Source organism: Sceloporus occidentalis, unplaced genomic scaffold, assembly GCF_023333645.1.
Source record: "Sceloporus occidentalis isolate IW3139 unplaced genomic scaffold, rSceOcc1.0.p SCAF_5, whole genome shotgun sequence".
Taxonomy (NCBI): domain Eukaryota; kingdom Metazoa; phylum Chordata; class Lepidosauria; order Squamata; family Phrynosomatidae; genus Sceloporus; species Sceloporus occidentalis.
Window position 1 is genome coordinate 81,253,746 of NW_028316985.1, and position 24,371 is coordinate 81,278,116.

The window sequence follows — 24,371 nt, forward strand, 5'->3', positions numbered from 1 at the left end:
TGAGAGGCTTCTCAACTGCTGCTCAACTGGCTGCTTGGTCACTACTTTCTTTGCACCTTTGTCATTATCAACATAGGAATAACCATGCAGCTGGCTGAGCAGTGACAGAGAAGCCGTTCACCCATACTGGCTTTGTCACAAAGGCCAGTGTGAGTAAGAAGCATCTTGATCACTGCTCAGCCAACTACTTGATTGCTGGTCCCAAGCTGACTAAGTGCAAAGGGAGAAGCTTCTCCCTAGTGAGAAAAGACTATCAGTCTTTTTTCATTGGGGTTGATGGGAGCAGCCAATGTGTGTATAGTGGGTTTACAGAGACTACTTGCTGTTGATTGAAGACCTCTTCTCTCACCCTGTCCAATCAAAGAAAACAAGAGCAGGCTAGAGCAGGCAAAGCTTAAGCAGGGTCTCAAACCTGAAAGCTCCTTTTTGCTGCTGCTTCTTCCCAGCTGCCATGTGCTCTTAACTCCTTGCTCCAGTCTGTCCCAAGATGGAGCCACTCCAAGCAACAGAAAGGATGGCTTGCACCCCACCACTACTAGTGAAAGATGTGACTAAGAGAATGAGGTCGCACAGGCAGGTGAAGAATGGGAGAAACCACCCACACAAAGAGAGCCAGCGTAAGGAAAAAATCATATATGCTTGCACCCCATTGAAAATAATGGGGTGCATGCACGCAGCCCCGCAGGGTGCATACACCATTCATTCTACTGTACCGCGGCTTCAACGTATGCTGAAAGCTGTGGAACGGAAGCCTGCGTATGGTGTGGGCTCACTGTAAACAAATACATATATTTATCCTACAGTGCCATCAATTCTATAAAGCACAATCCTGTGCTCAGAATTAAATCTCAATAAGTTCAAATAAGGCTTATTTTTAAGATTTGTTAAGATTAGAGCAATTAATGGATTTTGATCCTCTGCAAATCATTGTGGTGATTTGTTTTATGTGGAAAGGTTATTTATAAACTAAACAAATACATGTATTAAAATATATACATTTATACTCTCTCTACTCTTTCAAGCTTACTCTTTTGGTCACTTGAGTTTTGAACAAGTGTTTCAGCTCTCACTTCACCTCCCATCCTCCAAAAAGCAAAAATAGCTTAAGTTATAAGTCACACCTCAGTGCAAAAATTGTGAAGTTTTATCAGTGTTAGCTTCTTAAACTTGATATAATTTGTCTTAATCTGGCACTATTAACAACAGAGAGAGTCAAAATGAAAAACCTGAACATTAATGACAGGAATTGCACATTTCAGCTTATGGTATGGACAGAGCCAGAACCCCTCAGCTCTCCCCTGTTGAATACAAAATGGAGAGTAATACTTTTTTAGAGAAAAATATGTGTGTACATTTTCTAAGATAATTATTGCTATATGTTGGTTTTCTTTATTTTTTACATTGTGTTGAATATTAGTAGTACTCAGCTTTGAATTTTAATATGTCATAAAACTTCTGGGATTGGATCCCCAAATAGCATGAGGTTGCTTTTATTTATACAAGGAGAGACTTGTATAAATAAATTAGCTTACAGTTGTAAACCACTTAGACACTGCTTAGACGGTATGAAGTGATATATAAATGAAGTTTGCTTGTTTTGTTTGACTTGTGCTGCCCCAGAAACCCCACTGAAAGGCTGAGAAACTGTTAGGAGACCCTGAGAAGCTACAGCCCAAATGGATGGAAAAAGCAGACAAAGCCACACAATCACCCAATGCATGCATAGAAGTGTTTCTGTTCATTGTATATAGGAATGGTGCAATCAAATCCAAGTCACTATTAATAATGATAAATTGAAATTTTAAATATGAATATTGTTTTATGGTTTATTTCTCTCCCCCCCCCCAAAAAAAATGTGGTAATAGGCAGCCTCAAGAGTGTTGTTCTGGTGTTGGGCTATTGCCATAAAGGAGACAGTGAAGACAACAAGTATGCCAAAGGTAAGGATTAATTACTTCTATCAAGCAAAAGAATATTACACCCTCTAAAAACATGCCACTTTTAGAGGCAATGAGCTTACATAATGGAAATACTTTCACAGTTGCTTTGTTCATTCTTCTTTTTCTGTAAATTATAGTGAAAATCAAGGCACTCCATGTCAGCAATACACAATATAATGCTATTTTCTAGTCATTCCCACAGCAATTTGACCGACTCAGCATTTGGGCTATATGACTCTAGTTGCCTCTTGAAATCGATCCCAATCCTTATTTGATCAATTTCAGTGGCGATAAAGTGGGGCAAACACACAAAAAAAGATCTTCCCTACACTACTTCCAAAGTGGTTCTTTTGGAAAGAATTGATTCCGAAGAGTGTTCAGCAAGTGGGAACTGCAGATCAGAATCAGTTCTTTCTGGAGGGGGAAGGACGAATGGCAGAGGGGTGGGAGATGCCACACACACCCTGTGCTGCCTTGTTGCTTTTTTTAAAAAAGGTAATTGATAAATGGATAGTTTGCAAAGGCAAGTAATTACCAAATCAGTCTATCGATTTTGGAACCAATTTATTTAAAAAAAAAAAAAAAGAAAAGACACACCACTTTGCCTTGTCTTCCTCTCATCTGTCTCCTCCTCATCTTCCTTTTGTTCAGGACCCTCTCACTTCCTTGGCTCCTCCTCCTCCTCCTCTTCCTCACTGCCCCCCCCCCATCCCTTGCCTTCCTTTTCTTCTGGTCCTCTCACGCTGTCCCGGCACCTCCATGGACTAGCACCCTGGGTGAAGGGAGCAGCAGTAGCCCAGAATTGGACCAGGCCAAGTGGATGCACGTGGGGGGACCCAAAACGGGATGGCACCCCCAAGGAGAAGGAAGGAGATGAGGGAGAGGTGCGAAGGTGGTGGTGGTGGTGGGGAGGAAACCCGCCGGTAACCCGTGGAGGAAGGGAGGCAGGGATGTCAAGGGAAACGCACCTCCGCCCATGCTTATCTGTAGAAACATGCAATAGTAACACACTATAAATAGAAAAATCACTCTTCTGTCTTACCAAATCTCAATGGGGTATTTCTCAGTCTAGTTAGCTAGAATGTTCTACATTCAGACTTACGTATTCTGAATGGTTGTTATCTCATTCTTCAGCTAAAAAGGCTCCCAAAGCAGCTTATATAGAGTCAGTCAAAATAAGACAGTCTTTGCCTCAAAGCTTACAATCTAAATGACACAATACAAAAGAAGAAAGGGGAGAGGAAACTGAGACACCAATTCTAATAATTAAATAGTCACTCTTATTATTTACCTGCTAGAATGAAAGCTGTTCAGGGAGAGAAGGAGAAACTGAACTTACATCAGAACTGATGGAATGGTCTTGCTTCTATCTTTTCCTTTGCAGCAGTATGAGTAGTAGTTTAAGCACTGAACTACGGAGATTATCAAGCGATAAAAAAGTATGGGAGAGAAACAGGACACACCTGTCCTCATCGCACGATTTTGGGAAGATTATCAGACAACATCCTGCAGCATCACTTTCATCCTGTCCTCTTCCCGTCAGTGAAGTAGAATAGTCCCATAACTTTTTATTGATGGGAAACTGCTGTCAATAAAAGTTACATGGCCATTCCGCTTCACTAACGGGAGAAGGATGGGAGCAGTGCCATGGGATGTTGTCCGATAATCTTCCTGCAATTGCACGATAAGGACAGGAGCATCCTGTTCTCTCCCATACTTTTTTGCTGTCTGATAATCTCCTAGGACCCTGGAGACCAGGGTTGCATCTCCACTCAGCCATGGAAACCCATGGGGTGACCTTGGGCATATCACACTCCCTCAGCCTCAGAGGAAGGGAACAGCAAACCCCTCTGGACAAATCTTGGCAAGAAAGCCCTGTGATAGGTTTGCTTTAGGGTTACCATAATTCAGAAATGACTTGAAGTCACACAGCAGCAACAAAGTCTGATAGAATGGCTGCTGACAGGTAAACAGTTCACTGTGCATCCCTTCTTGAAAGACTGCTTCTCACTGATTATAGTCTGAGGATGTTTCTTATGTGAGTCAACTATGATACCTGCTGTGACTACAGATACCACAGAACTCTGAGGTGCTTAGCTGATTCTTGCCTACAGTATTCAATATTCAGTGAAAAAGAAGTTTGGATGTAGTTTTTCACCCCAGCTGAATATGCTGCCATTATGTCTTCTTTTCCTCTTTAATTATTTGTCTCTGACATAACCTTTCAAAAATGTACTAGCTATTAAATGTACCCCTTATGGATATTTCATCAGCTAAAAATGCTGCAGAAACATTTTTGTTAAATATATTCAGCTGATCTTTTTTTTTTTTTTAACTTATTCACAGGAATACGGTCATGTGTATCTGTATGGGACATTAATCTGCCACATGAAGTTCAAAACCTGAGAAAACATATTGAAATAAGAAGGGAATTAGCAGAGAAAATGAAGAGCTTTTCTTTGGATTAACAGACAATTTGGCATGGGATCCCCTTAATTAGCTGGACACTTATTTCAGGGTCCTTGTAAAGGGACGACTTGTACTGTCATCACTGAAGCATGCTGCAAGCATTCTTGTCAACATACATGGCAAATGGTTTTGCTTAGTATATAAAGAAGAAAAGTGGCAGTGCATTGTAAACTTGAGTTGCTGAAACTTAACTTATTTGGTTCATAATGTCAAGTATAGTACTCCTGAGGAATTTAGAGGGTTCTTCCTGCTTCTTTTTGTATAGTACTGTATTTATTTATTTGTATATAATTAAATGATACTTTGTATCCTTTGTAGCTTTTTTAAAGGGCTATTACATTAATGAAGGCATGTTGTAAAGCTGTATAACTCTAAATGCAGTAGTCAAACAGGTAACATATACAGTATTATTAGTTTTATACATCGCTGAATACTGCATTCTAAATTCTTCTGTAAATACAGTAGTTTCATTCCAGTATGTTTGCTTGCTGTTTCTGGTGCATCCAGTTAATAGTTAAGTGCCAACAATATGTATCAGTATATATTAATGAATATATACTGTTTCAAGCACTTTAAATTTTTGTGAAAGTAATATTTATGTGATTCTCAGTTGAAATATCCCAGTTGAAATGCTTCTCCCCTCCATCTAAACTCATGACCACCAAATTTGATCTAATCCTAATATTCTCAGGATCAGAGTGATATAATATTCCCTCTAATAATATTTACCTTTTGCCTCTAACAAGCTGGAATGTAAAGAAAAATTGAAACCACTAATTATCTTGATGGCAGTGTCATATAAGATAAGATGTTTCCATAGAATGCCTTATACATTTAAATAACCCTTTTCTCCCAAGTAAATGATGGAGATGCTGAGGAAGAACCATTGTCTTTTTCTTTGTAACATAATGGTTGTATTTCGAAGTCCCTGATTATGAAATGCTTTTTTAAATGGCTGCTCTTACTCTGCTACAAGTTTTCTATTTATATGGGAGTTTATAATTGTAAAACTGCATGACCAATATGTAATAAAATTTATATCTTTCATACAAGACAGTTATTTTTTTAAATCACTTCTGACAGCCTTTATAGATAAAGTGTTGGTTTTACACGCCATGCTTAGAAGTTTTAAACTGAATAATCCATTTTGTTCAAATGAAAGTGTTCTCATAGTAATTATTAGACTACTGAGATAAGGTATGTGCAGCACTTGGAACACTCATAGACAGCTATGGATTAGATCCCGGATCCAGACTTTTCCCAGGAAACCAACAGAAATAAATGGGATATAAATTACTAGTGATTAATTCTCACTGAATTACCATCCAACCCTACACATTAAATATTAAGCATATACTGATATTATCTCGCTGTTATATAAACCCAACTCCTTTTTCTTAGGTTATTTGAGACAATTTCCAGAAGAAGAGAAAGAAGAAGCAGGAAGGATTTCTAACAGACTATTCTGAATACAAAATTACTTCTATTTTGAGATGAAATCTTTGGATTAAAAGTTCTACTGTAAATAAAGGTTTGTTTTGCTGTTACCTGCCTCGATCCTCAAAAAGAGAGAGGCGGGATATAAATAAATATTTTATTATTATTTATTATTGTTGTTAAAGCAAAAATCTACTCCACCAGAATACACTTCAAAACAGCACTTGAAGGGACCATAAATCATGAAGAGTTAAATTATTCTTCACAGGGACTCTGGTAGTTTTACATCTCCCACTTCTTACAATCTATATGGTTCTAATTTATGGTGGCAAGTGGAGTTTACAGGAGTGAGTTGGATTATTCATTTGTTTCAATTTGTGGGGGATTTGAGATGCCAAGAGAAACTCTCAGAGTTTGGAGGTTTGTAAAGTGATTAGAGACTTTGTAGTTCAGTGTGTATCCCCAGAGAAAAGACTATGTAGGAGGCATAGGGGATATTTCTTAGCCAAGGTGTGTCCTTGTAGTTTCCTCAGCAGTGTTCCCCAAAGAACTGCCATAACTACCTCTCACTTCACCATAGGCTATGATTCTCATGTTTGCACTGGTGATTTGCATGCCATGGTCACACATTCCTAAAAACCTTCAACTGTTCCTAACAGGCCACCTACAAAGAGGCACGCCGTGTTCTTAATTGTGGGGGAGAGTGGAAGGGAACAAGGTGGAAATGCTTTGATTTCCAGTGCAGTGAGGACCTTGTGGGAAGAATCACCTAGCCAACATGTTCCCCACCTTGCATGTATTCTGTTGGTTCCTCCTCTTGCCAGATAAATGCTGCCTGTTCCACATTTTCTTGACTCTTTCTAAAGTATCTGTTCTTCATCTCCCTCACCATGGTTCCTATGACTTCCATCCATTCTCCATAGCTCTCTCCTAGAGTTCTACAACACCATTCTCTTGGCCTATTCTCAGCCCTTCTAAGCTGTGCTGTGTATGCAAACAGGGAATTGAGAGATATTTAAAAACATCTCCTTCATATGTACACAAGTTTTAGAACTCTACAACAAAGGTAGGGCAACTGCAGCCTTCCAAATGTTGTTGGACTGCAACGCCCATCAATCCTAGCCAGCATAGTCAGAGGTGAGTGACTGTGCAGGTGCAGACCAACCACATTTGACAACCACAGTTGCCCACCCTGGTGTATAAAATGGTGCGTGCTAGTAGCTGTGACGTATCGATGGCGGCGGCCGTGTGGAACGGTTGCTGCCATTTTGTGCGCGCAGAGCGCGCACTAGGGTTAGGGGGGTGCGGAAGCACCGCCCCGTCCTAACCCTAGTACACGCTCTGCGCGTACTTTTTAGCCCGTCTGTAATGGGCCTAAGTTATCCCCCTTTTGCTCAAATACTGCTACTCAATAATCTGCTTTTTCCATGTCACCGATAAGCTACCCCTTCCACTGTTCCATACTCACTGTACTGTAAATGTACTTATTTAAAATAATACTTGTGGCAAGAGTGCTTTGTGCCATGTGACCACCAAATACTTGAGAGATTTCATCCTCATCCTCTACAATTCAGAGCATACTTCAGGGGCATCGGGAGATTTGCACATGTGCAATTTATTATATTGATTCATTTTAAAAGGTCCTCCAGAAAACAGTTCAAAGCTGACAAATGTCTGCAACCAATATTCAGTGACCAGGAAGGCAATCTTCTGCAAATTTGCTTAGAGCTAATTATATATATAATCTTTATTAATTTTTAAAACCATTAAAAATAACAAAATTGTTCAGAAATTCATTTTCAGTTACAGAACATAATCAAGTAAAATTGAAATGAAATATAATAATGTATCTTCTTTATATCCTGTTTAACGAAAAAGAAAATCACTGCTGCTAAATGTTTGTCACTACTTCCTTTCAAGTTGCTCTAACCATTCTTTGTATTTATTCCTTTGAGAGTTCTCTTACATCCTCTGCATATTTGTGACTTATATTCTGGTTCCAAGCATTTCAGATAAGGGAGACTCAACCTGTAACAATAAATACAATGGGAGACTAAGGCCATTTGAGCCCTCAATGGCACACTTTGGACATCTTGGGCATAACCTGGCATTTGAATACAACCCCATATTTGGTTCAGTTCCTTGCCTCTCCAGCTAAAAAGATCTTGGGCTGTGGTTGTGGAAGAGATTGCTGCTGATATTTATGGAGGACACAAAAATATACAATACTGGCGTGACAAAAGTATACAATACTGGACTTCCTGGACTCAGGGTCTGGCTCCAAGTAAGCCAGTTTGATAAGTTTATACAACATTTCAGCACCATAAAGAGAATTTTTTAAAGTTTTCTAGTGAAAAGAAGTTCCTCAAAGTGTGAGACCAAATGTTTGATGTTCCTATTTTGTTATTTTTAATTCGTTTTATTGCATTTCCAAAAGTTTTGAGGCTCAGAACATGATCAGAGGAAAAGTACGCTGTGGCGCTGGCATGGCACCAACGCCTGACAGGACAATGATGAATTGGAAGCACCTGTGCACTTCTTGAGTTAGTCCTAGGAAAATACCACCAACCTTTTAAGGTTCTCAGTAAGGATGAAACCAACCCATTTTGCTGCAGGCAACTTAGTTATTTGCTCATGGAAGACAGCCCACCAGGGAAATGAAAAGGCAAAAGGTGGGGAGTATGAGTTTATAAAAAGCCAAGCAAAGCCAGAAACTATCAGTCATTTTGAAAGTAGCTTCTATTTTGGTTTTAGTCATCATTATGAAATGGCCATTCTTGTGCCTAGTTCTGGCATTCAGTGGACATGTCCAAGGTAAGGAAATTGGCTGGAAATGTATTTGTGTGCCAAAGAGTTTTCACTCTTTGTTTGGCAATTCCTCCTGCATTGATGCTTCTGAAGTAGCTTGCTTAACAGGCTTCCAAAACCTTTGGGCCTCTTGAATTTTTGGACAACTCCTAGAACGCATTATCACTGGCCATTTTGGCTGAGTTTTAGTATGTAGTGATAATAATAACAACAACAACTTTATTTATACCTTGCTCTTCAGCCGAAATGCTATCAGAGCAGCTTACAAATTGTTAATTAGACATTTCCCTGAACACATGGAAGGCCAAAGGTTCCCTACTACCATACTAGATAAACATGGTTGTTATCAGTGGTCTATCAGCAGGCTTAGGTTCTTACAAGAGTGATATAAAGCAAAAAGGAGCTGTTTGCCCTTAAGCACAACCAGTGAATTTGGGTATAGCTTAGCTCAAATGACTTTAGAAAGTGTTCCATTGAAATGCATAATCATTAGGTGTTGTAATAAAGCAAGGTGCTGGTTCAGCACATTGGTGTCTTAAGGCCACCATAGGAACAGACCCATTTCAGCACTAGCACTAGGGACTAGAGACATTAGCCTCAAATCCAAGGGAAATGCCAGGGATGGACAGTTGTGGCCTCCCCAAACTATTGAACTACAGCTGGTGTCATCTCTGACTGTAAATCGGGCTAAAAGGGGCTGATAGCAGTTGGAATCCCACAAGATTTGGAGGGCCACATTTTCTCTGTCACATTTAGTCCATCTTTCAGTACTTAACTTTCAATACATAACGCTTGACCTACAATCAGTCTGTATTTGAATATTGCTTTGCAAAAGGCAAGGGAAGATAAACTTTTATCAGAAGCTAGGCTGGTGATGATGAGGAGCAGGAGAGCTTCAGTGGGCAGTACCTGTTCATTGGGTATGCAGTTTTACGAGACCATTGATTCAGAATTCAGATGCAACGACAAAATGTATTTGTATGGCAATCGTCTTGCATGGATTTAACTCAAGATTTTTAAAAATAAATAAATAACTAAAAGGATTTGATTCTGGTATAGCTTTTTGGTTTTGTGTTTTAAATGTTATTCTACTGTAAGTTGTTTTTACAGTCAGCTGTTTCGTATATAGTTCACCATTCAGTGTGAATTTAAATACATACTAGCTCTGCTGATAATTGCTGATGGCTATTTTCTGATTCAAGCAATGTCCTTGATTCTTTTCCAACCAGAGACTGATGTCTCTGTAGGGTGATGTTCATTCACACCAGAATCCAGACATTCAGTAAGGCTGTTTGAACATCACAGTGCCAATGAATATGCTTATTCTGACGTGGTGTTACAGCCTCATTGTCTGAATATGGAAAACTCCTTACTCAGCTTAGTGAGTAAGGGAGACTTATATCCCCTAAAGTCCTTAAACATCTTTTTATTAACTAACCATTTGAAACAAGACTATTTGCTCCCATGAATTTTTTTTTTTTTAATTATACAGTGGAACTTTGCCATACGCTGTCTTGACATACGCGGACTTGAGCGTACGCGCTCAAGCCGCGGGGCGGAAGGGGCGGTGCGTCCCATTCAATTGAATGGGCGCGCACACCCGTTGTGCCCCGCACGCGCCCGTGCTGCCACGCCGCCGCGCACGAGCCCCATTGTTTCCAATGGGGCTCGAGCATAGGCAGAATTCGCCTTATGCGGAGGGATCCTGAATGGATCCCACGTGTAAGGCGAGGACGGACTGTATTAGCGGTTTTCTGTAATCCACTGCTGCTCAAAGCGGTGGTCCATTGATTGGTGCTGGTCCCTGAGCTATTGGCTGCTGATCCCTGGTGAGTTCCCAAGTAGCAAAGAAACAACTGTACCCAGTGGGCACAAATATGATGTTAATCCCTAGGGCATTGGGGGTAAAGTAATTGCTGGTCTCCCACAGCAAATCGCATGATATACATTGCTCTTACTCTATGCAACTACATTGGGAATAAGATCTAGGTAAGCCATGCAGAACTGATGCTTTTCTGAATCAGAACAATCCTCTTATGGCTCAGATCCTAAGGCTATGTAGAGAGAGGGGGTGTCTTTGCTTTTGGTAATGATGTTTTTGTGTATTATGCCACACTAGGCTGGATTAAGACATGCTGAAGACTCAAGACATGAGTGGGAAAAGTGTGTCCCTGGGCCAAATGTAGTCCTCAATTATTTTTTGTGGCCCTTGAACACCCCTGGCTCCTTGGTCTGCCCCTTTGTATCAGCTTCTGGGAGTGGTGTGCCAAATTGTCTTAGGGTTACTCCCACACTGTTTAACTTCAAAAATTATCCTTGTTTTGAAACCTAGGCCTTATCTGCACTGGCCAGGAAACTTCGGAGAGCCTGGAGTATCCTGGGCTCACCATGGTGGCTGTCTGCATGGGCATCCCACTGATCTACCTCATTCTGATCTCAGAACAAGCAATCCAAGGTGGCAGGAGACATGCCAGGCAGCTCAGTGGAATGCCCTGCAGGCAGCTATCCCAGCATGGGAATGGAGGGTCCAGACTTTCCCAGAAGATTCAGAGCAAGAAGTGTATTCTAAAAATGCAGTTTAAAGTTGTTATCCCCAGGTTATGGTGTGGAATGTGTCAGATTATTCACACAGAACCAGGGTTTGGGCATGCATCATCTGAACTGGACAACACCAGGTGAAGGAATGGAATGGGTCTTCTGGACCATGCAGACAGGGCCCTAGACTTCTGGCTGTTTCTGTACCACTCCCCAATATATTGTAGTCTGTGTGGCTTCAGAAGGCTCCCAACAGAAAACAGCCCAGACCCCCACATTTCCTATCCGTGCCCTCAGATGCATCAAGTTGAAGAGGCTCCATACCATCATAGAAAACAGTGTATTATGTAAAACTTCAGTGTTGTACTTTTGAAGAAGGGAGAATGATCTGTGCTTTGTACAGTGAGGCCCTAAGCTTTAGCAGATGTGACTTGTGTGAAAATCCATTACTGATTCCATTGTTTCTAATCTGACATTGTTGTAGCACACCAGAGTGAATGAGGGTGAGCCTAGAGACAGAGCAAAGACTAGTACAAATGCAGGTTTTGGGGTGGGACACAGGCCATCTGTGCTAAAACAGGTAATAGACTTTTAACTAACTGTAGTGATACTTCCTAGAGGCTGACCCTCTAGAACTTTTTTCATGTGAAAGCTCAGCTCGGTGTTTGTTTGAAACTATGTATGAACAATAAGTGTTAACCAGAAAGATATTGCAGACTCCTAGATCTCCCTTCGGATTTTACAGCCTTTGATTCAGCTGGAAATTCTAATTTGTGAATGTTTTTAATAGCTGGCTTTCTCTGCATAGCTCTAGTCTGGCTCATTTCGCAGATGCCAAATCACTGTTTAAAAGGCTTTCCTTTTTCACAAGGACTTCTCTGTATGTATCTTCTATTCTGCTGTGTTTTAATCTTGCACTGTTTTCATCTGGTTGCTGGTCTTTGTGTTGCTGTGATCCACCTTTCAGGGATTTGTATCCTGAAAGCCAGGAAGCAAATGACTTCAATGAAGGAATATTTCCAGGTAGAAGTTATGGGAAATGGCTGTTTACAACAAGAACAATATTTTATTTATGGAAATATTCATTAACTGCTTCTTTGCCCATCTGGCTGACAATGGAGTGTATAATAGGATATATACAATCATTTTTTTAAAAAATTAACAAATTTAAAAGCCAATTTTAAAGCCTGTTTTTTTAAAACAAAAAACAAAGTCATACACAATAATATAGTTTTAACTGCCAGCCTGACTTTCCTTGGGATGAGTGTATATTCAAATAAACTAGGGAATTTAATAAAATTTGTTTTAGATCACCTTTACATAAAGCACAGTGACTATGCAGTTGATAAGACAAAGAATATCTGACAACAAATGAAGTCAAACTTGTGTGAAATTATACCTGTCATTCAAATTATAGATCTATTTAAAATGAATAGGTAAATTAAAAGGCAATTCAAGAAAATTTTGATTGGTTGGAGCTGTTTTTGAAGCAGAAATAATGCTGTTGTCTACCAAGCTGATAAACCATTCCTATGAGTTTAGCTGATTCCCATGCTATAGTCCTTGGGGGGGGGGGGGGGGGGGAACAAACCCTATCTATGAAAAATTGCTCATTTGCAAACAAAAGAAAAGATTTGTGGATCTATTAGGTAATATTTGGAGAATTAAAATTTGAGAATCGCTAGACTAGAGCTCTCTGGCAGAGAATTTGAAGTCCCTTGCCAAACTACAAATGCAAGGATTCCATAAGATGGAGTAAGGAATGTTAAATCAATATCAAACTGGTATAAGCTGAGGTTGCCATTACTCAAATGTATGCTTCCCAGTTTTGAAGCATTATTCTAATTATAAAATGTGAGTGGTGGGCTATGGTTATTTTTAATCCTTCTATTTACACTACAAGAAAATCTCAGCATTTCCATTTCCTTCCTTTGAAATATAATCCACAGCATCTGGTATTCACTTGTGGTTTCCCATCCAAGTGCTAAACAGGGCTAACCCAGCCTAGCTTCCAACATCAGACAGGATCTAGTCCCTTTATGGTCTAGTTACTAAAGTGCTGTGCAGAAAGCCTGTTTTTTTCAGGGCCAATCGTGAATATCGTGAAGTACCAGTAAGAATACAACTTTATCACATGGGAAGGAAGCACCAAAGTCCCATGGATAAATGGGATTTAAATCTGGGAATAACTCACAAAAGCGGGATTGTTTTCATACGATGTCAGGCTAATTGAGCATTAACCCAGGGATAGGCAACCCTTTTGAGCTGGGGGCCAGGTTGCTGTCCCTCAGACAACTGAGGGGCTGAAGCCAAAAAATAAATAATTAAATAATTTTTTAAAAATTAAATAAATAAACAAACCGGGACAAATGTAGGACAAAATTTTCAAATGGAGGGCACTTTTTAATAAAAAATGAAGGACACGTGAAAAAATTTGCTGATTTTTTAAAAAAATGTTAAGATAAATGCATGTTTCTGAGGCTTCTATAGACAATTGCCCCACCATGCCCCTCGCGCGAGACACCAAAGGCCCCAGCGGCAATTGGCGGCAGGACCGGGCTGGGGCTGGTCCCAAGGCCTCGCTGGGCCGCATCCGGCCTGCGGGCCGCAGGTTGCCTACCCCTGCATTAACCTGTGCAGAAAGTCGCAAAATCAAGCTGCTTTTTGCTTTAGGAAAAATCCAGCGCGATTTTGTCCACTTTCTGCATAGGTTAATGTTACATTAATGCTCAATTAGCCTGATGTGTCTGAAAATAATCCTGCTTTTGCAGGATATTCCCGGGATCTAAACTCCATTTATCCACAAGATGTGGAAGCTTTGCCTCCCGTGTGATATGGTGCAACGTTTGAGGTTAAAAAAAAAGACCAAGAAACACTGGGACATGAAATCCAAAAAGAAATAGAATCTTTATTAGGGTTTTCATGTTTCTCGTTGTTTTTGTTTTGTTTTGTTTTGTTTTGTTTTGCTTTGGTGTTATTGTTTCACTCTAGGATTAGTCAGCCTTGTTGATCTACAACTGCTGAAAAGCGATGAGTCAGAGAAAAACACAGTGCCAGAAGGTAAAATAGCGTATTCCTTATGTTTCTGCCTCCCTAATTCAGTGCTGACACCATGGATTAACAATGGTTACATAACAGTATTGTTATCAAAGTCAGCCCTCCACATTTGTGGCTTTGACTTTTGGATTTGATTAATATGTTCTCTCTAGGACCTCCAGCACAACTGTGCCAGAAATTGACCACAAAGTCGTGATCTAAGAACTAGAAATTCCTAGAAAAAAACACTTCTCTAAGCATATGCAGGTCTTCCAGCATGATTCTACAGTCAACTTCCAGTGAATGTTGGCCTTAGTTCCACTGGAGGACCTAGAAGATCCTAGATATGTATTCTCTTGGATTAAAAAAAAGTTCTTTTTTAATTTGCATTTTCCCACAGTTTCACAGGGGCCCTGCACCCCTAACCCTAGCAAATGTGGAGGATCCACTATATGGTTGTCATTTCATCTTGCCTTCACCAATAAGAGTATGCAACGCAACTTTAATACCAGTCCTCTCTGTACCTGAGCAATTATTCAGGTTCCCTTAATCAAAGAAAGAATGATGAGGGTGTTTATCACCTTCTATTAATATGTATCCTATCTTATAGTATCATAATGTTTTCAGATATTATCTCCAGTATCAGAGTGTGCTGAAATCTGCCTCATATTTATACCCTTCCAGATTAGGAGCTGTGCTCCAGTAGCAATGTGGCTCATGATTCTTTTCAAGGCCTTTTCATTTGCTTTAGCGAATTCTCAGCATTTACAATTTAGCAGTGTCTTTTCTCCTTCTAGCTGGATTTTCTGCCAGACAGTCCCATTGACCTAATTTCTGAAAAAGTGTAACCTGTCTCAAAGATTTTAGCCATCTGGTTTATTTTACGTTACGAAGCAAAAATAGTGTTTCAGCTGTAAATATTGACAGTTCTGGAAGCTGCAAAATGGGTCTTCAGACACGGCATGCAATCCAGGGGCCATACATTGCCACATCTGATGTTGAGAGAAACCATAAATCCCATGTTACTGGAGCAGGGGTTCATTGCCTTTTTATCAAAAGGTGAGAGGAGAATTGGGCAACAATTCTTTATTTTCCTCAGCAATTTCAGGCCCCCTCAATGAAATTATAATTTAAAAAGATAAGTGAAAGATTTTATTCCAATTTCATACATGTCTTGATGAAAGCCCCACAGCTAGGCGAATCATAATACTGATATTATTTTGAGTATCAAAAGCAATATTTTGAGAATATTACAAAAGAGTTCTGTAAGAAGTTTATATGATTATGCAAGGGAGCATAAATTTCAATATTTTCACAGATGAAAGTCTGTAGTTTTCACAGATGAGACACCTGTGGCCATGGAACATCACAGTGTGGTCCAAATGGCAAGTATAGACAAACTAGGAGAGGTTGCAGCAGTTCGCTTTTACCTGAGCCTCCTGGGAAGGACAAGATACCCCCCCTCCTCTCCCCCATGTAGGGTGAATTGAATGCAAACTATTTTGCACTTTGGACTCAGTTTGCAGCAATAGAATTAAAGTGAGAACAAAGGGAAAACTCAAAAAGTGGGACAACAGAAGATTAATCAGGGCTGTCCCTGCCAAATTGGGACAGTTGGAGGGTATAATGGAGTGATAAATCGCACGGGTCCACAGCTTGAGCCTGGTTTCAATTTATAATGTCTCGGTCTGGAAGATCTGTATGAGTACTTTTTTATTTCTTTTAACCCTTGTATTACAGCAGCAATATCTCAGCATTTCCTGTTTTTCCTATTTCAGCTCAGCAGTGCTTCCTCTTGTTCCTCTTGTTGGATTTGTCATAGTTCCTGACAGGATGTAATTTGCCTCCCCCATGTCAAATGATCTGGATTTTTTAAAGATAGTTTATTTTAAGGGGAGTCAAAAGGCCTCTGACAATTCACTATTCTTCCAAACACTTCACTGACATAAGTGGCAGAACATTTTGCAGCACAGCCCTTATAAGTTGTTAAGAGCAGTGCACTGGGTTTAATGGTTTTGGGGGAAAGCTCTTCCAGGCACTAACTCTGTGCAGAATCTTACAGGCTGAAGGTTTTTAAAATGGACAGTTAACCAGAGTAGCTCCCCCTCCAATGAAAACTGGATTGAGAACAAACAGACTTTTTTTTTTCTTTACTAAAAAGACAGAAAAACTTAGCAGTAGAAAACAACAGAATGGTCTATATGAAATTCAAGCTATTTCACAAAGTAAATGATGGGGGAAATGACTAATAGCTGATCAATTTACAGGGGCTAGAGAGGTGTAGTCAAGTTTAAGGGACTACAGACCAACGCACACACAAGGTTTCACCCTCCAGTGTGAAGAAGACTCTGTCTCTATGTCTCTGGCTTTGTCTGTGTCTCTCCTGCTGCTGTGCTGTTTTCCCTATATTTAATCTTTTCCTAGCTTGGGGGCTGTCACCTGGAGTGGGGAAAAATATGTCTTGTTCTATGTAGGGTTGAAAAAACAAAACAAAAATATGCTTAAAGTGATGGGTTAAAAGCTTGTGCCTCGTGTGCAAAAGGGCATAGGTGAACATGCCCTCTGCACACCAATAATGACTCTTTGATGGTCTGGGGAGTTGAGAACAATTGAGCTGCATACATGAGATGAAGCCAATGCAGAATGGATATTTACCCCCTTTGAAACTCAGAAAGGGTTGCCTACGATCTCTGGAAACTGTACAGAACCTTACAATGGTGTGTTTGTGTGTGTGTGTGTGTGTGTGTGTGTGTATGTGTACCAGTCTGAGCCACTTTGGCACAGTATCCATTCACTGGAGATAAACAAGACAGTTAAGCAGAATAATGAACACATTATTGAGACCATTATTTTGTTGGGCCAGCGGGGATTCTAGTTTGTACTTCAGAATGGAACTTGACTTTTTCTAAGATGGACAAGAGTCCAGGCTCTCTTGTCCTACCTTCCACCATGCCTTCTTCCAATGTGTGCAGACTCTGGTCAGCTGCATCAGGTTCTAATCATATTTTTTAAAGCATATGTTACTCCTTCCTGATTTCTGATTGTAGTATCCCTAACATGGCTAGTCTAGCTACCAAATCCCTGTGCAGAATATCTGTTTGTAGAGCAAATCTACACAAACAAAAGTTGGCAGGAATCATGGAAATACAGGCCTTGCTTCAGTACTTCTAACCCCACCCCATTTCATAGAATCATAGAATCATAGAATCGTAGAGTTGGAAGAGACCACTAGGGCCATCCAGTCCAACCCCCTGCCATGCAGGAAATCCAAATCAAAGCATCCCTGACAGATGGCCATCCAGCCTCTGTTTAAAGACCTCCAAGGAAGGAGACTCTATCACCTTCCGAGGAAGTGCATTCCACTGTCGAACAGCCCTTACTGTCAGGAAGTTCCTCCTAATGTTCAGGTGGAATCTCTTTTCCTGTAGCTTGCATCCATTGTTCCGGGTCCTGTTCTCTGGAGCAGCAGAAAACAAGCTTGCTCCCTCCTCAATATGACATCCTTTCAAATATTTAAACAGGGCTATCATGTCACCTCTTAACCTTCTTTTCTCCAGGCTAAACATCCCCAGCTCCCTAAGTCGTTCCTCATAGGGCATGGTCTCCAGACCCTTCACCATTTTTGTCGCCCTCCTTTGGACACGCTCCAGTTTCTCAATGTCCTTTTTGAATTGTGGCGCCCAGAACTGAACACAATATTCTAGGTGGGGCCTGACCAAAGCAGAATACAGTGGCACTATTACTTCTCTTGATCTAGACACTATACTTCTATTGATGCAGCCTAAAATAGCATTGGCCTTTTTAGCTGCCGCATCACACTGTTCACTCATGTTCAACTTGTGGTCTACTTGGACTCCTAGATCCCTTTCACACGTAGTTTCATTCAGCCAGGTGTCACCCATCCTATATCTGTGCATTTTGTTTTTCCGCCCCAAGTGCAATACCTTACATTTCTCTGTGTTGAATTTCATTTTGTTAGCTTTGGCCCAGCTTTCTAGTCTATTCAGGTCATTTTGAATCTTGATCCTGTCCTCTGGGGTATTAGCTATTCCCCCTAATTTGGTGTCATCTGCAAATTTGATAAGTGTGCTCCCAATTCTGTCATCCAGGTCATTGATAAAGATGTTGAATAGCACTGGGCCCAGGACAGAGCCCTGTGGGACCCCACTGGTCACTTCTCTCCAGGATGAAAAGGAGCCATTGTTGAGCACCCTTTGGGTTCGGCCGGTCAACCAATTACAAATCCATGTAACAGTTACCTTGTCTAGCCCACATTTTACAAGCTTGTTTGCAAGAATGTCATGGGAAACCTTGTCAAAGGCCTTACTGAAATCAAGATATACTATATCCACAGCATTCCCTTCATCTACCAAGCTGTGTTTCTGGGGTTTCCAGTCCAAGCAACTCTCTAGATTTGGTTTATCTTCAATCTCTCTTCCATTTCTACAAGTTATGAGCATACATTTTAGTTACTGTACACCACTGATGTGTGATCTGCCTGTCTGAATCATAAACAATCATCCTTTCTTTCCACAGATTTTGCATCCAATGGTTCAACTATCCACAGTTTGAAAATAGTTTTTAAAAATCCAGGAAGTAAAGCTTGCTTTTGCCATTTTATATAAGGGACACCATTTTGCTATTCCATTTTATATCATGGGACTTGAGCAAATATCTCATATCACTAAAAACACTAATGGAAAGGGCAATACACAGACAGAGGCACTAGCCCTTTTCTTCTTAGGCACAGAAACACTGTGATGTGAAAGTGTCTTATCATGGTGCCTTAGCATCGTGGCGTGGCCGACAATGCTAAGAAGTCTAGCAAGATACAGACAGAGGGTCTGTCTGACCTCAAGCAAGACCAAATTGTGAGTGTCTCAGCAGGCATATTTATAGGGCAAAATCTGTCCCGGGACAGAATTTTTTTGGGATTAGAGTGAGGTTGCCAGAAGAGAATAATGGGGATGGAAAATGTGAATGGCCAGACAATCAGTACACATGTCCTTGGACAATTATCGCTCCCAGAGGGACGTGTACTTGGGTTTTTCTTCACTTATAAGCACAAGGTCCATTACCCACCATCACTCCTGTCAATGAAGGAATTATGCAGAATCCACTCTTGATCAATCTATCCTGGCTACGTTCTCTTGAGCTTCTCCCATGCTGAGCCTCTTGGATCTTCTCATATGGTCACTTATCTCATTATATGGTAAGGCTAGTTCCTTGCACTGGGAACATCTTCTCAGCTAAATATCTTCAAACATCTTGTTTGATATCAATTTGATATTGGAAAAGAGGAGGGTTGCAGAGGCCCAGACCTTGGGGTATCATAGTGCCTTCTGTCCTCAAACAATCATGCAGGACATCTTTTGCCTAAGAAGGAATAATAGGGATAGATTCTATTACAGCAAAATCTCAACATTTTCATTTTCTCCCCTGTCCAAAGCTGTATTTTTCCAGCTTGATACCTTTTCCATTTACGTAGCTTCTTAAGGGATATAGCATGGTTCATTCATTTGTGCCATCTGGATTGTTTCACTAGATCCCCCCCTCCCCAATAAGCAAAGAGAATATGGTAACTCAAGGCTGTTCCATTTATTCCATTTCAAGAAGTGATCAGAAATTCTGCAGGCCAGCTCTTTAGTAAATAAAGTACGTCTATATTGTTGACACCTGGTTTTTGGTCCAGCTGGTGTAGGGTCCAAATTCTTAAGCATAAACTCTGTTTCTGGAAGGTAAGTCAGGAAAGCATCCCAGTTGTGCCTGGAAAACAAGGGATTTGGGTTGTTTTTATTTAACAAAGAAATTCCTAGGAATCATATTCAACAATTATACAGAATCCCCAGACTTGAATTTTAATGTTTTTTTTTCTCACATGTTTTATGTTTTCTTTTCTTTGCATAGGATTCATCAACACAGGTCATATAGATATACCAGAAAGTGATGAGACAGAGGAAGATGCTGCATCAGAAGGTAAGATATCTGGATGTGTCCTTTTCCTTACATTTATTGCCAGCCCCATCCCTCATTTGGTACTGTTTCTTTGACTTATTCCTGTTGGTTAATTTCTACTGATGTTAAGAATGTTATTTCAGTGATGGGAATGCAGTGTCTGCTTTGATAGGCTACGACTTTCGGGATGTACAGTATATAATTATTTAATGATTTTACATTCTAAAACATTGATCTCTTTTGTTCATAACAGTTGCAACTATGGCTGTGGTTTGTTTCTTATGCTCTTATGGAGAAGCAGACTTTGCTGCTTTGTTCAAGCTGCCTATCCTAGATACACTGGCTAACAAGAAAAAAAGTCTCACCCCATAGAGTTTCTTTCTGAATAAGCATGCATAGATTTGGATTGCATGCAGCCACACTGAATGTAGGAGTATGGCAAAGTCATGGGATGTTCATTACATGGTGATACTTATTACAGAAGCTTCCACTTTCAATGTTTCAGCATTCCACAGTGCTCCACCCGTTTTCCATTTCTACAACTTATAAGGAAAAATTTTATTCATTGCATAGCATTAATGCATGATTCTAATCATTGTAAGATTATTAATGTGCAAGTATGGCTCTATTGACCCAAACCATTGCTTGAGATGGAGCATAGTGCACCTGTCCTCACTTCCTCAGTCTCAGATCAAGGTCAATGCAAGGATGGTAGGGTGATTGCCTTTCCTCATTTCTAACAATAAAAATACAAAAAGAAAATAAATAATACTGGACTGGGCAAAGTGCAGTGTCGTTTCCATTAGTTTTTTTTTTTTTTTGGGGGGGGGGGAGATCAGTGTAGGTCCTGAAGAAGCTTTTTTTGGAAACAGGAAATGAACATGGAGCTAAAAAACTTTTTGTTTTGTTTTGCTGATCTTGAATCACCATGACCTTTGTACAAGAATTTCTAAAGCAGGTTTTCTTGATAAGCAACAAGGAGTATAAATTCTGAAGGTGGATCAGCAGTGCACATTTATCCTTGATTCAGTCCTTCAGCTGATGCTACTACGCTGGACAAGGCTATAACTTCTGACAGAAGTGATGAAACAACCATTGTTGATTTTCTGATCAAAAGAAACAATGCCCACAACAAGCAGATCAAAACTGGTTATCCTCAGTTAAAGGGGAAAACCCTTGAAAAAATTTTGCAGGAAACATTCAGAAGCATTTTTGATTTCTGTGTGTGGTTGTGAAAGCTGAACATTGAAGAAAGCTGACAGAACAAAAATTAACTCATTTGAAATGTGTTGCTGGAGAGGAGTCTTACTCCTAGAGATACCATGGACTGCTCAAAAGACAAATGAATGGGTCTTAGAGCAAATCATGCCTGAATTCAGCGGTAGTGACGATGACTAAACTGAGGCTGTTGTACTTTGGACATATCATGAGATGATATAGCTAACTGTAAAATATTATAATGCATGGTAAAGTGGAAAGCAGTAGGAAAAGGGGGAGACTGCATTACAGGTGGATTGACTCATTCGAGGAAGCCACAGCCATGAGTTGGCAAAATCTAAGCAAGGCAGTTGATAACCTTGGAGTAGAACTGAAAGACATAGCTATGCTAGTCAGTAAAATTAGTATGCCAAGGGATCTTGCAGCACCTTTGAGACTAGCTGAAAGACAGAGGTTGGTAGCATGAGCTTTCATAGACCTGAGCCTGCTTCCTCAAATGTATCTGAGGAAGTAGGCTCTGGTGTCACTAGGGGGTGAGCATCCCCAATGGTGAGCCTCTTGGATCTTCTCATATGGTCACAGATCTCATTATATGGTATGGCTAGTTTCCCACTCTGGGGACATCCTCTCAGCTACATGCCTTCAAACATCTCCTTTGATATCAATTTGATATTGGAAAAGAGGAGGTTTGCAGAGGACCAGACCTTGGGGTAACAAAGTACTTTCTGCCCTCAAACAATAATGTAGGACTTCTTTTAACATAAAAGGAATGATAAGGTTATATTCTATTACAGCAAAATCTCAGCATTTTCACTTTCTACCCCGCTTAATTCTGTTGCATTTCAAGAAGTGATCAAAAATTCTGCAGGCCAGCTCTTGAGTAAATAAATAGAGTACGTCTATATTGTTGACATCTGGTTTTTGGTTCTCATATCCCTAGTCCAGCTGGTGTGGGGTCTAGATTCTTAAACATAAAATCTATTTCTGGAGGGTAAGTCAGGAGCACTTCCCAGTTGTGCCTGGAAGACAAGGGATTTGTGTTATTTTTATTTAATAGAATACAGACAGGCCAAAATAAAGCTGCTTCAGGTCACTTTGGAGGTATGGTGTTTCAGTGATGCATGCATCCTAAAAGTCTGGAAGCTGCACCAAAGCTGCACTCCAGTCCTTAGGACTGGGGCGTGGTTTTGGTGCGGCTTCTGGACTCTTAGGACGCTTGTATCATTTAAACAGCATACTTGCAAAGTGACACGAAGCAGCTTTATTTTGGCCTGTCTGTATTAGGCCAAAGAAACCCCTAGGAATCTTATTCAACAATTCAACAGAATCCTCAGACTTGAATTTTAATGTTTTTTTCTCATATGTTTTCTGTTTTCCTTTCTTTGTGTAGGATTCATCAACACAGGTCGTATACATACATCAGAAAGTGATGAGATGGAAGAAGATGCTACATCAAAAGGTAAGATATCTAGAAGTGTCTTCTTCCTCACAATTATTGTTGCCACCCCATTTGGTACTGTTTCTTTGACTTATTGCTGTTGGTTAATTTCTACTGATGCTAAGATTGTTATTTCAGTGATAGGAATGCAATGTCTGCTTTGATAGACTATGACTTTGAGGATGTATATAATTTTTTTTTACATTCTAATGATTGATCTGTTTTGTAGATAATAGTTGCAACCCTGACTGTGGTTTGTTTCTTATGCTCTTATGGTCAATTAGACCTTGCTGCTTCGATGAAGCTGCTACCCTAGATACACTAGCTTGCAAGAAAAAAAAGGGCTTTGGAATAAGCATGCATAGAATTGGAGGGCATGCAGCCACATTAAATGTAGGAGTACAGCAAAGACATGGGATGTTCTTCATCATCATCATCATCATCATCATCATCATCATCATCTTATTATTATTATTATTATTATTAACCTTTATTTATGAAGTGCTGCACATGCTGACACTTATTACAGAAGCTTCCACTTCCAATGCTTCAGCATTCCACAATGTTTCAGCCCTTTCCATTTACAGTTTATGAGGGAAACGTTTATTCATTGCACAGCATTAATGCATGATTTTGATAATTGTAAAATGATTAATGTGCAAGATTTATGCTAACTACAATCTGGTCATCAAGGCGCTTTCAGGAAGAAGGCCAGGGTAGCTGTGTCCCTCTGGTCTCCCTTCCCAGTGCATATTATTCTCACATTTCTTTTTCCCCACACTTTTGTGTTGATTTCTTTATTGAGTTATTTAATATTCTTTGTATTTCTTCAGTTAAATTATACTCTTGTTATATTATTTTATGTTATGTATTTTTAATGTGAACTGTTTGAGGTTTTCACAGCATTCAGTCAGACACTCTCCAGATCAATTTCTTGATCGTAAGCCAAATTCTCCAACAGTCTTCGCTTCTACTCTGTTTCCTACTTTTGTGTTCCCATTCCTATGATTATCATCATATCCTGTTTGGGTGTGTATTCAGTTTCCTTCTGGACTCCAGCATAAAACCTTTCAATTTCTTTTTCTTCTGCCTCTGTAGTGAGAGCAGAAACCTTGATTATAGTTATACTGATGGTTATTCCCTGAAATCTTATAGATATTATTTGGTCAGCCAAAAGTGGTTAGAACATTTGACTAATACTCTAGAGACCAGAGTTCAAATCCGTGCTCAGCCATGGAAATCCACTGGACAACCTTGGGCAAGTCATACTCTCTCAGCCTCAGAGGAAGGTAATAGCAAAGCTCCTCTGAAGAAATCTTGCAAAGGAAACACTGTGATGGTCACCATAAGTTAAAAATGACTTGAAGGCACACAGCAGCAGCAATGGTATTAAGAACATATTTTCTGTTTACAAAACCAATCTTTGAGCACCTCCCAATGTTGAATAATGACATGAATAATGGAGCAAAACAATCTCCCTTCCAGGAAAGGACTGCATCTCAACCCAAATTTTTGCAGCAGAAAGTGTTAGTACC

The 24,371-nt window shown here is 40.0% G+C and overlaps 2 protein-coding genes across 4 annotated transcripts in view; both read left to right on the forward strand.

The window, feature by feature from the left end:
* The window catches only part of LRRK2 (leucine rich repeat kinase 2), a 101,532-nt gene extending 96,110 nt beyond the window's left edge, over positions 1-5,422 (forward strand). For 2 of the 3 annotated variants that reach the window (XM_089524498.1, XM_089524500.1), the window contains 2 exons: positions 1,866-1,940; positions 4,287-5,422. In XM_089524498.1, the coding sequence (XP_089380624.1) occupies positions 1,866-1,940; positions 4,287-4,408 (197 nt within the window). In that variant the 3' untranslated portion in view covers positions 4,409-5,422. Of the gene's footprint in view, positions 1-1,620; positions 1,796-1,865; positions 1,941-4,286 lie in introns of those variants that run through there. The other variant, XM_089524499.1, reaches the window with a different exon arrangement.
* A 3,229-nt stretch (positions 5,423-8,651) lies between these two features.
* Positions 8,652-24,371, forward strand: part of LOC149312375 (mucin-19-like) — a 90,000-nt gene continuing 74,280 nt past the window's right edge. The window contains exons 1-4 of the mRNA XM_089527200.1: positions 8,652-8,660; positions 14,105-14,249; positions 20,133-20,201; positions 22,789-22,857. Of these exons, the coding sequence (XP_089383326.1) occupies positions 8,652-8,660; positions 14,105-14,249; positions 20,133-20,201; positions 22,789-22,857 (292 nt within the window). The remainder of the gene's footprint in view (positions 8,661-14,104; positions 14,250-20,132; positions 20,202-22,788; positions 22,858-24,371) is intronic.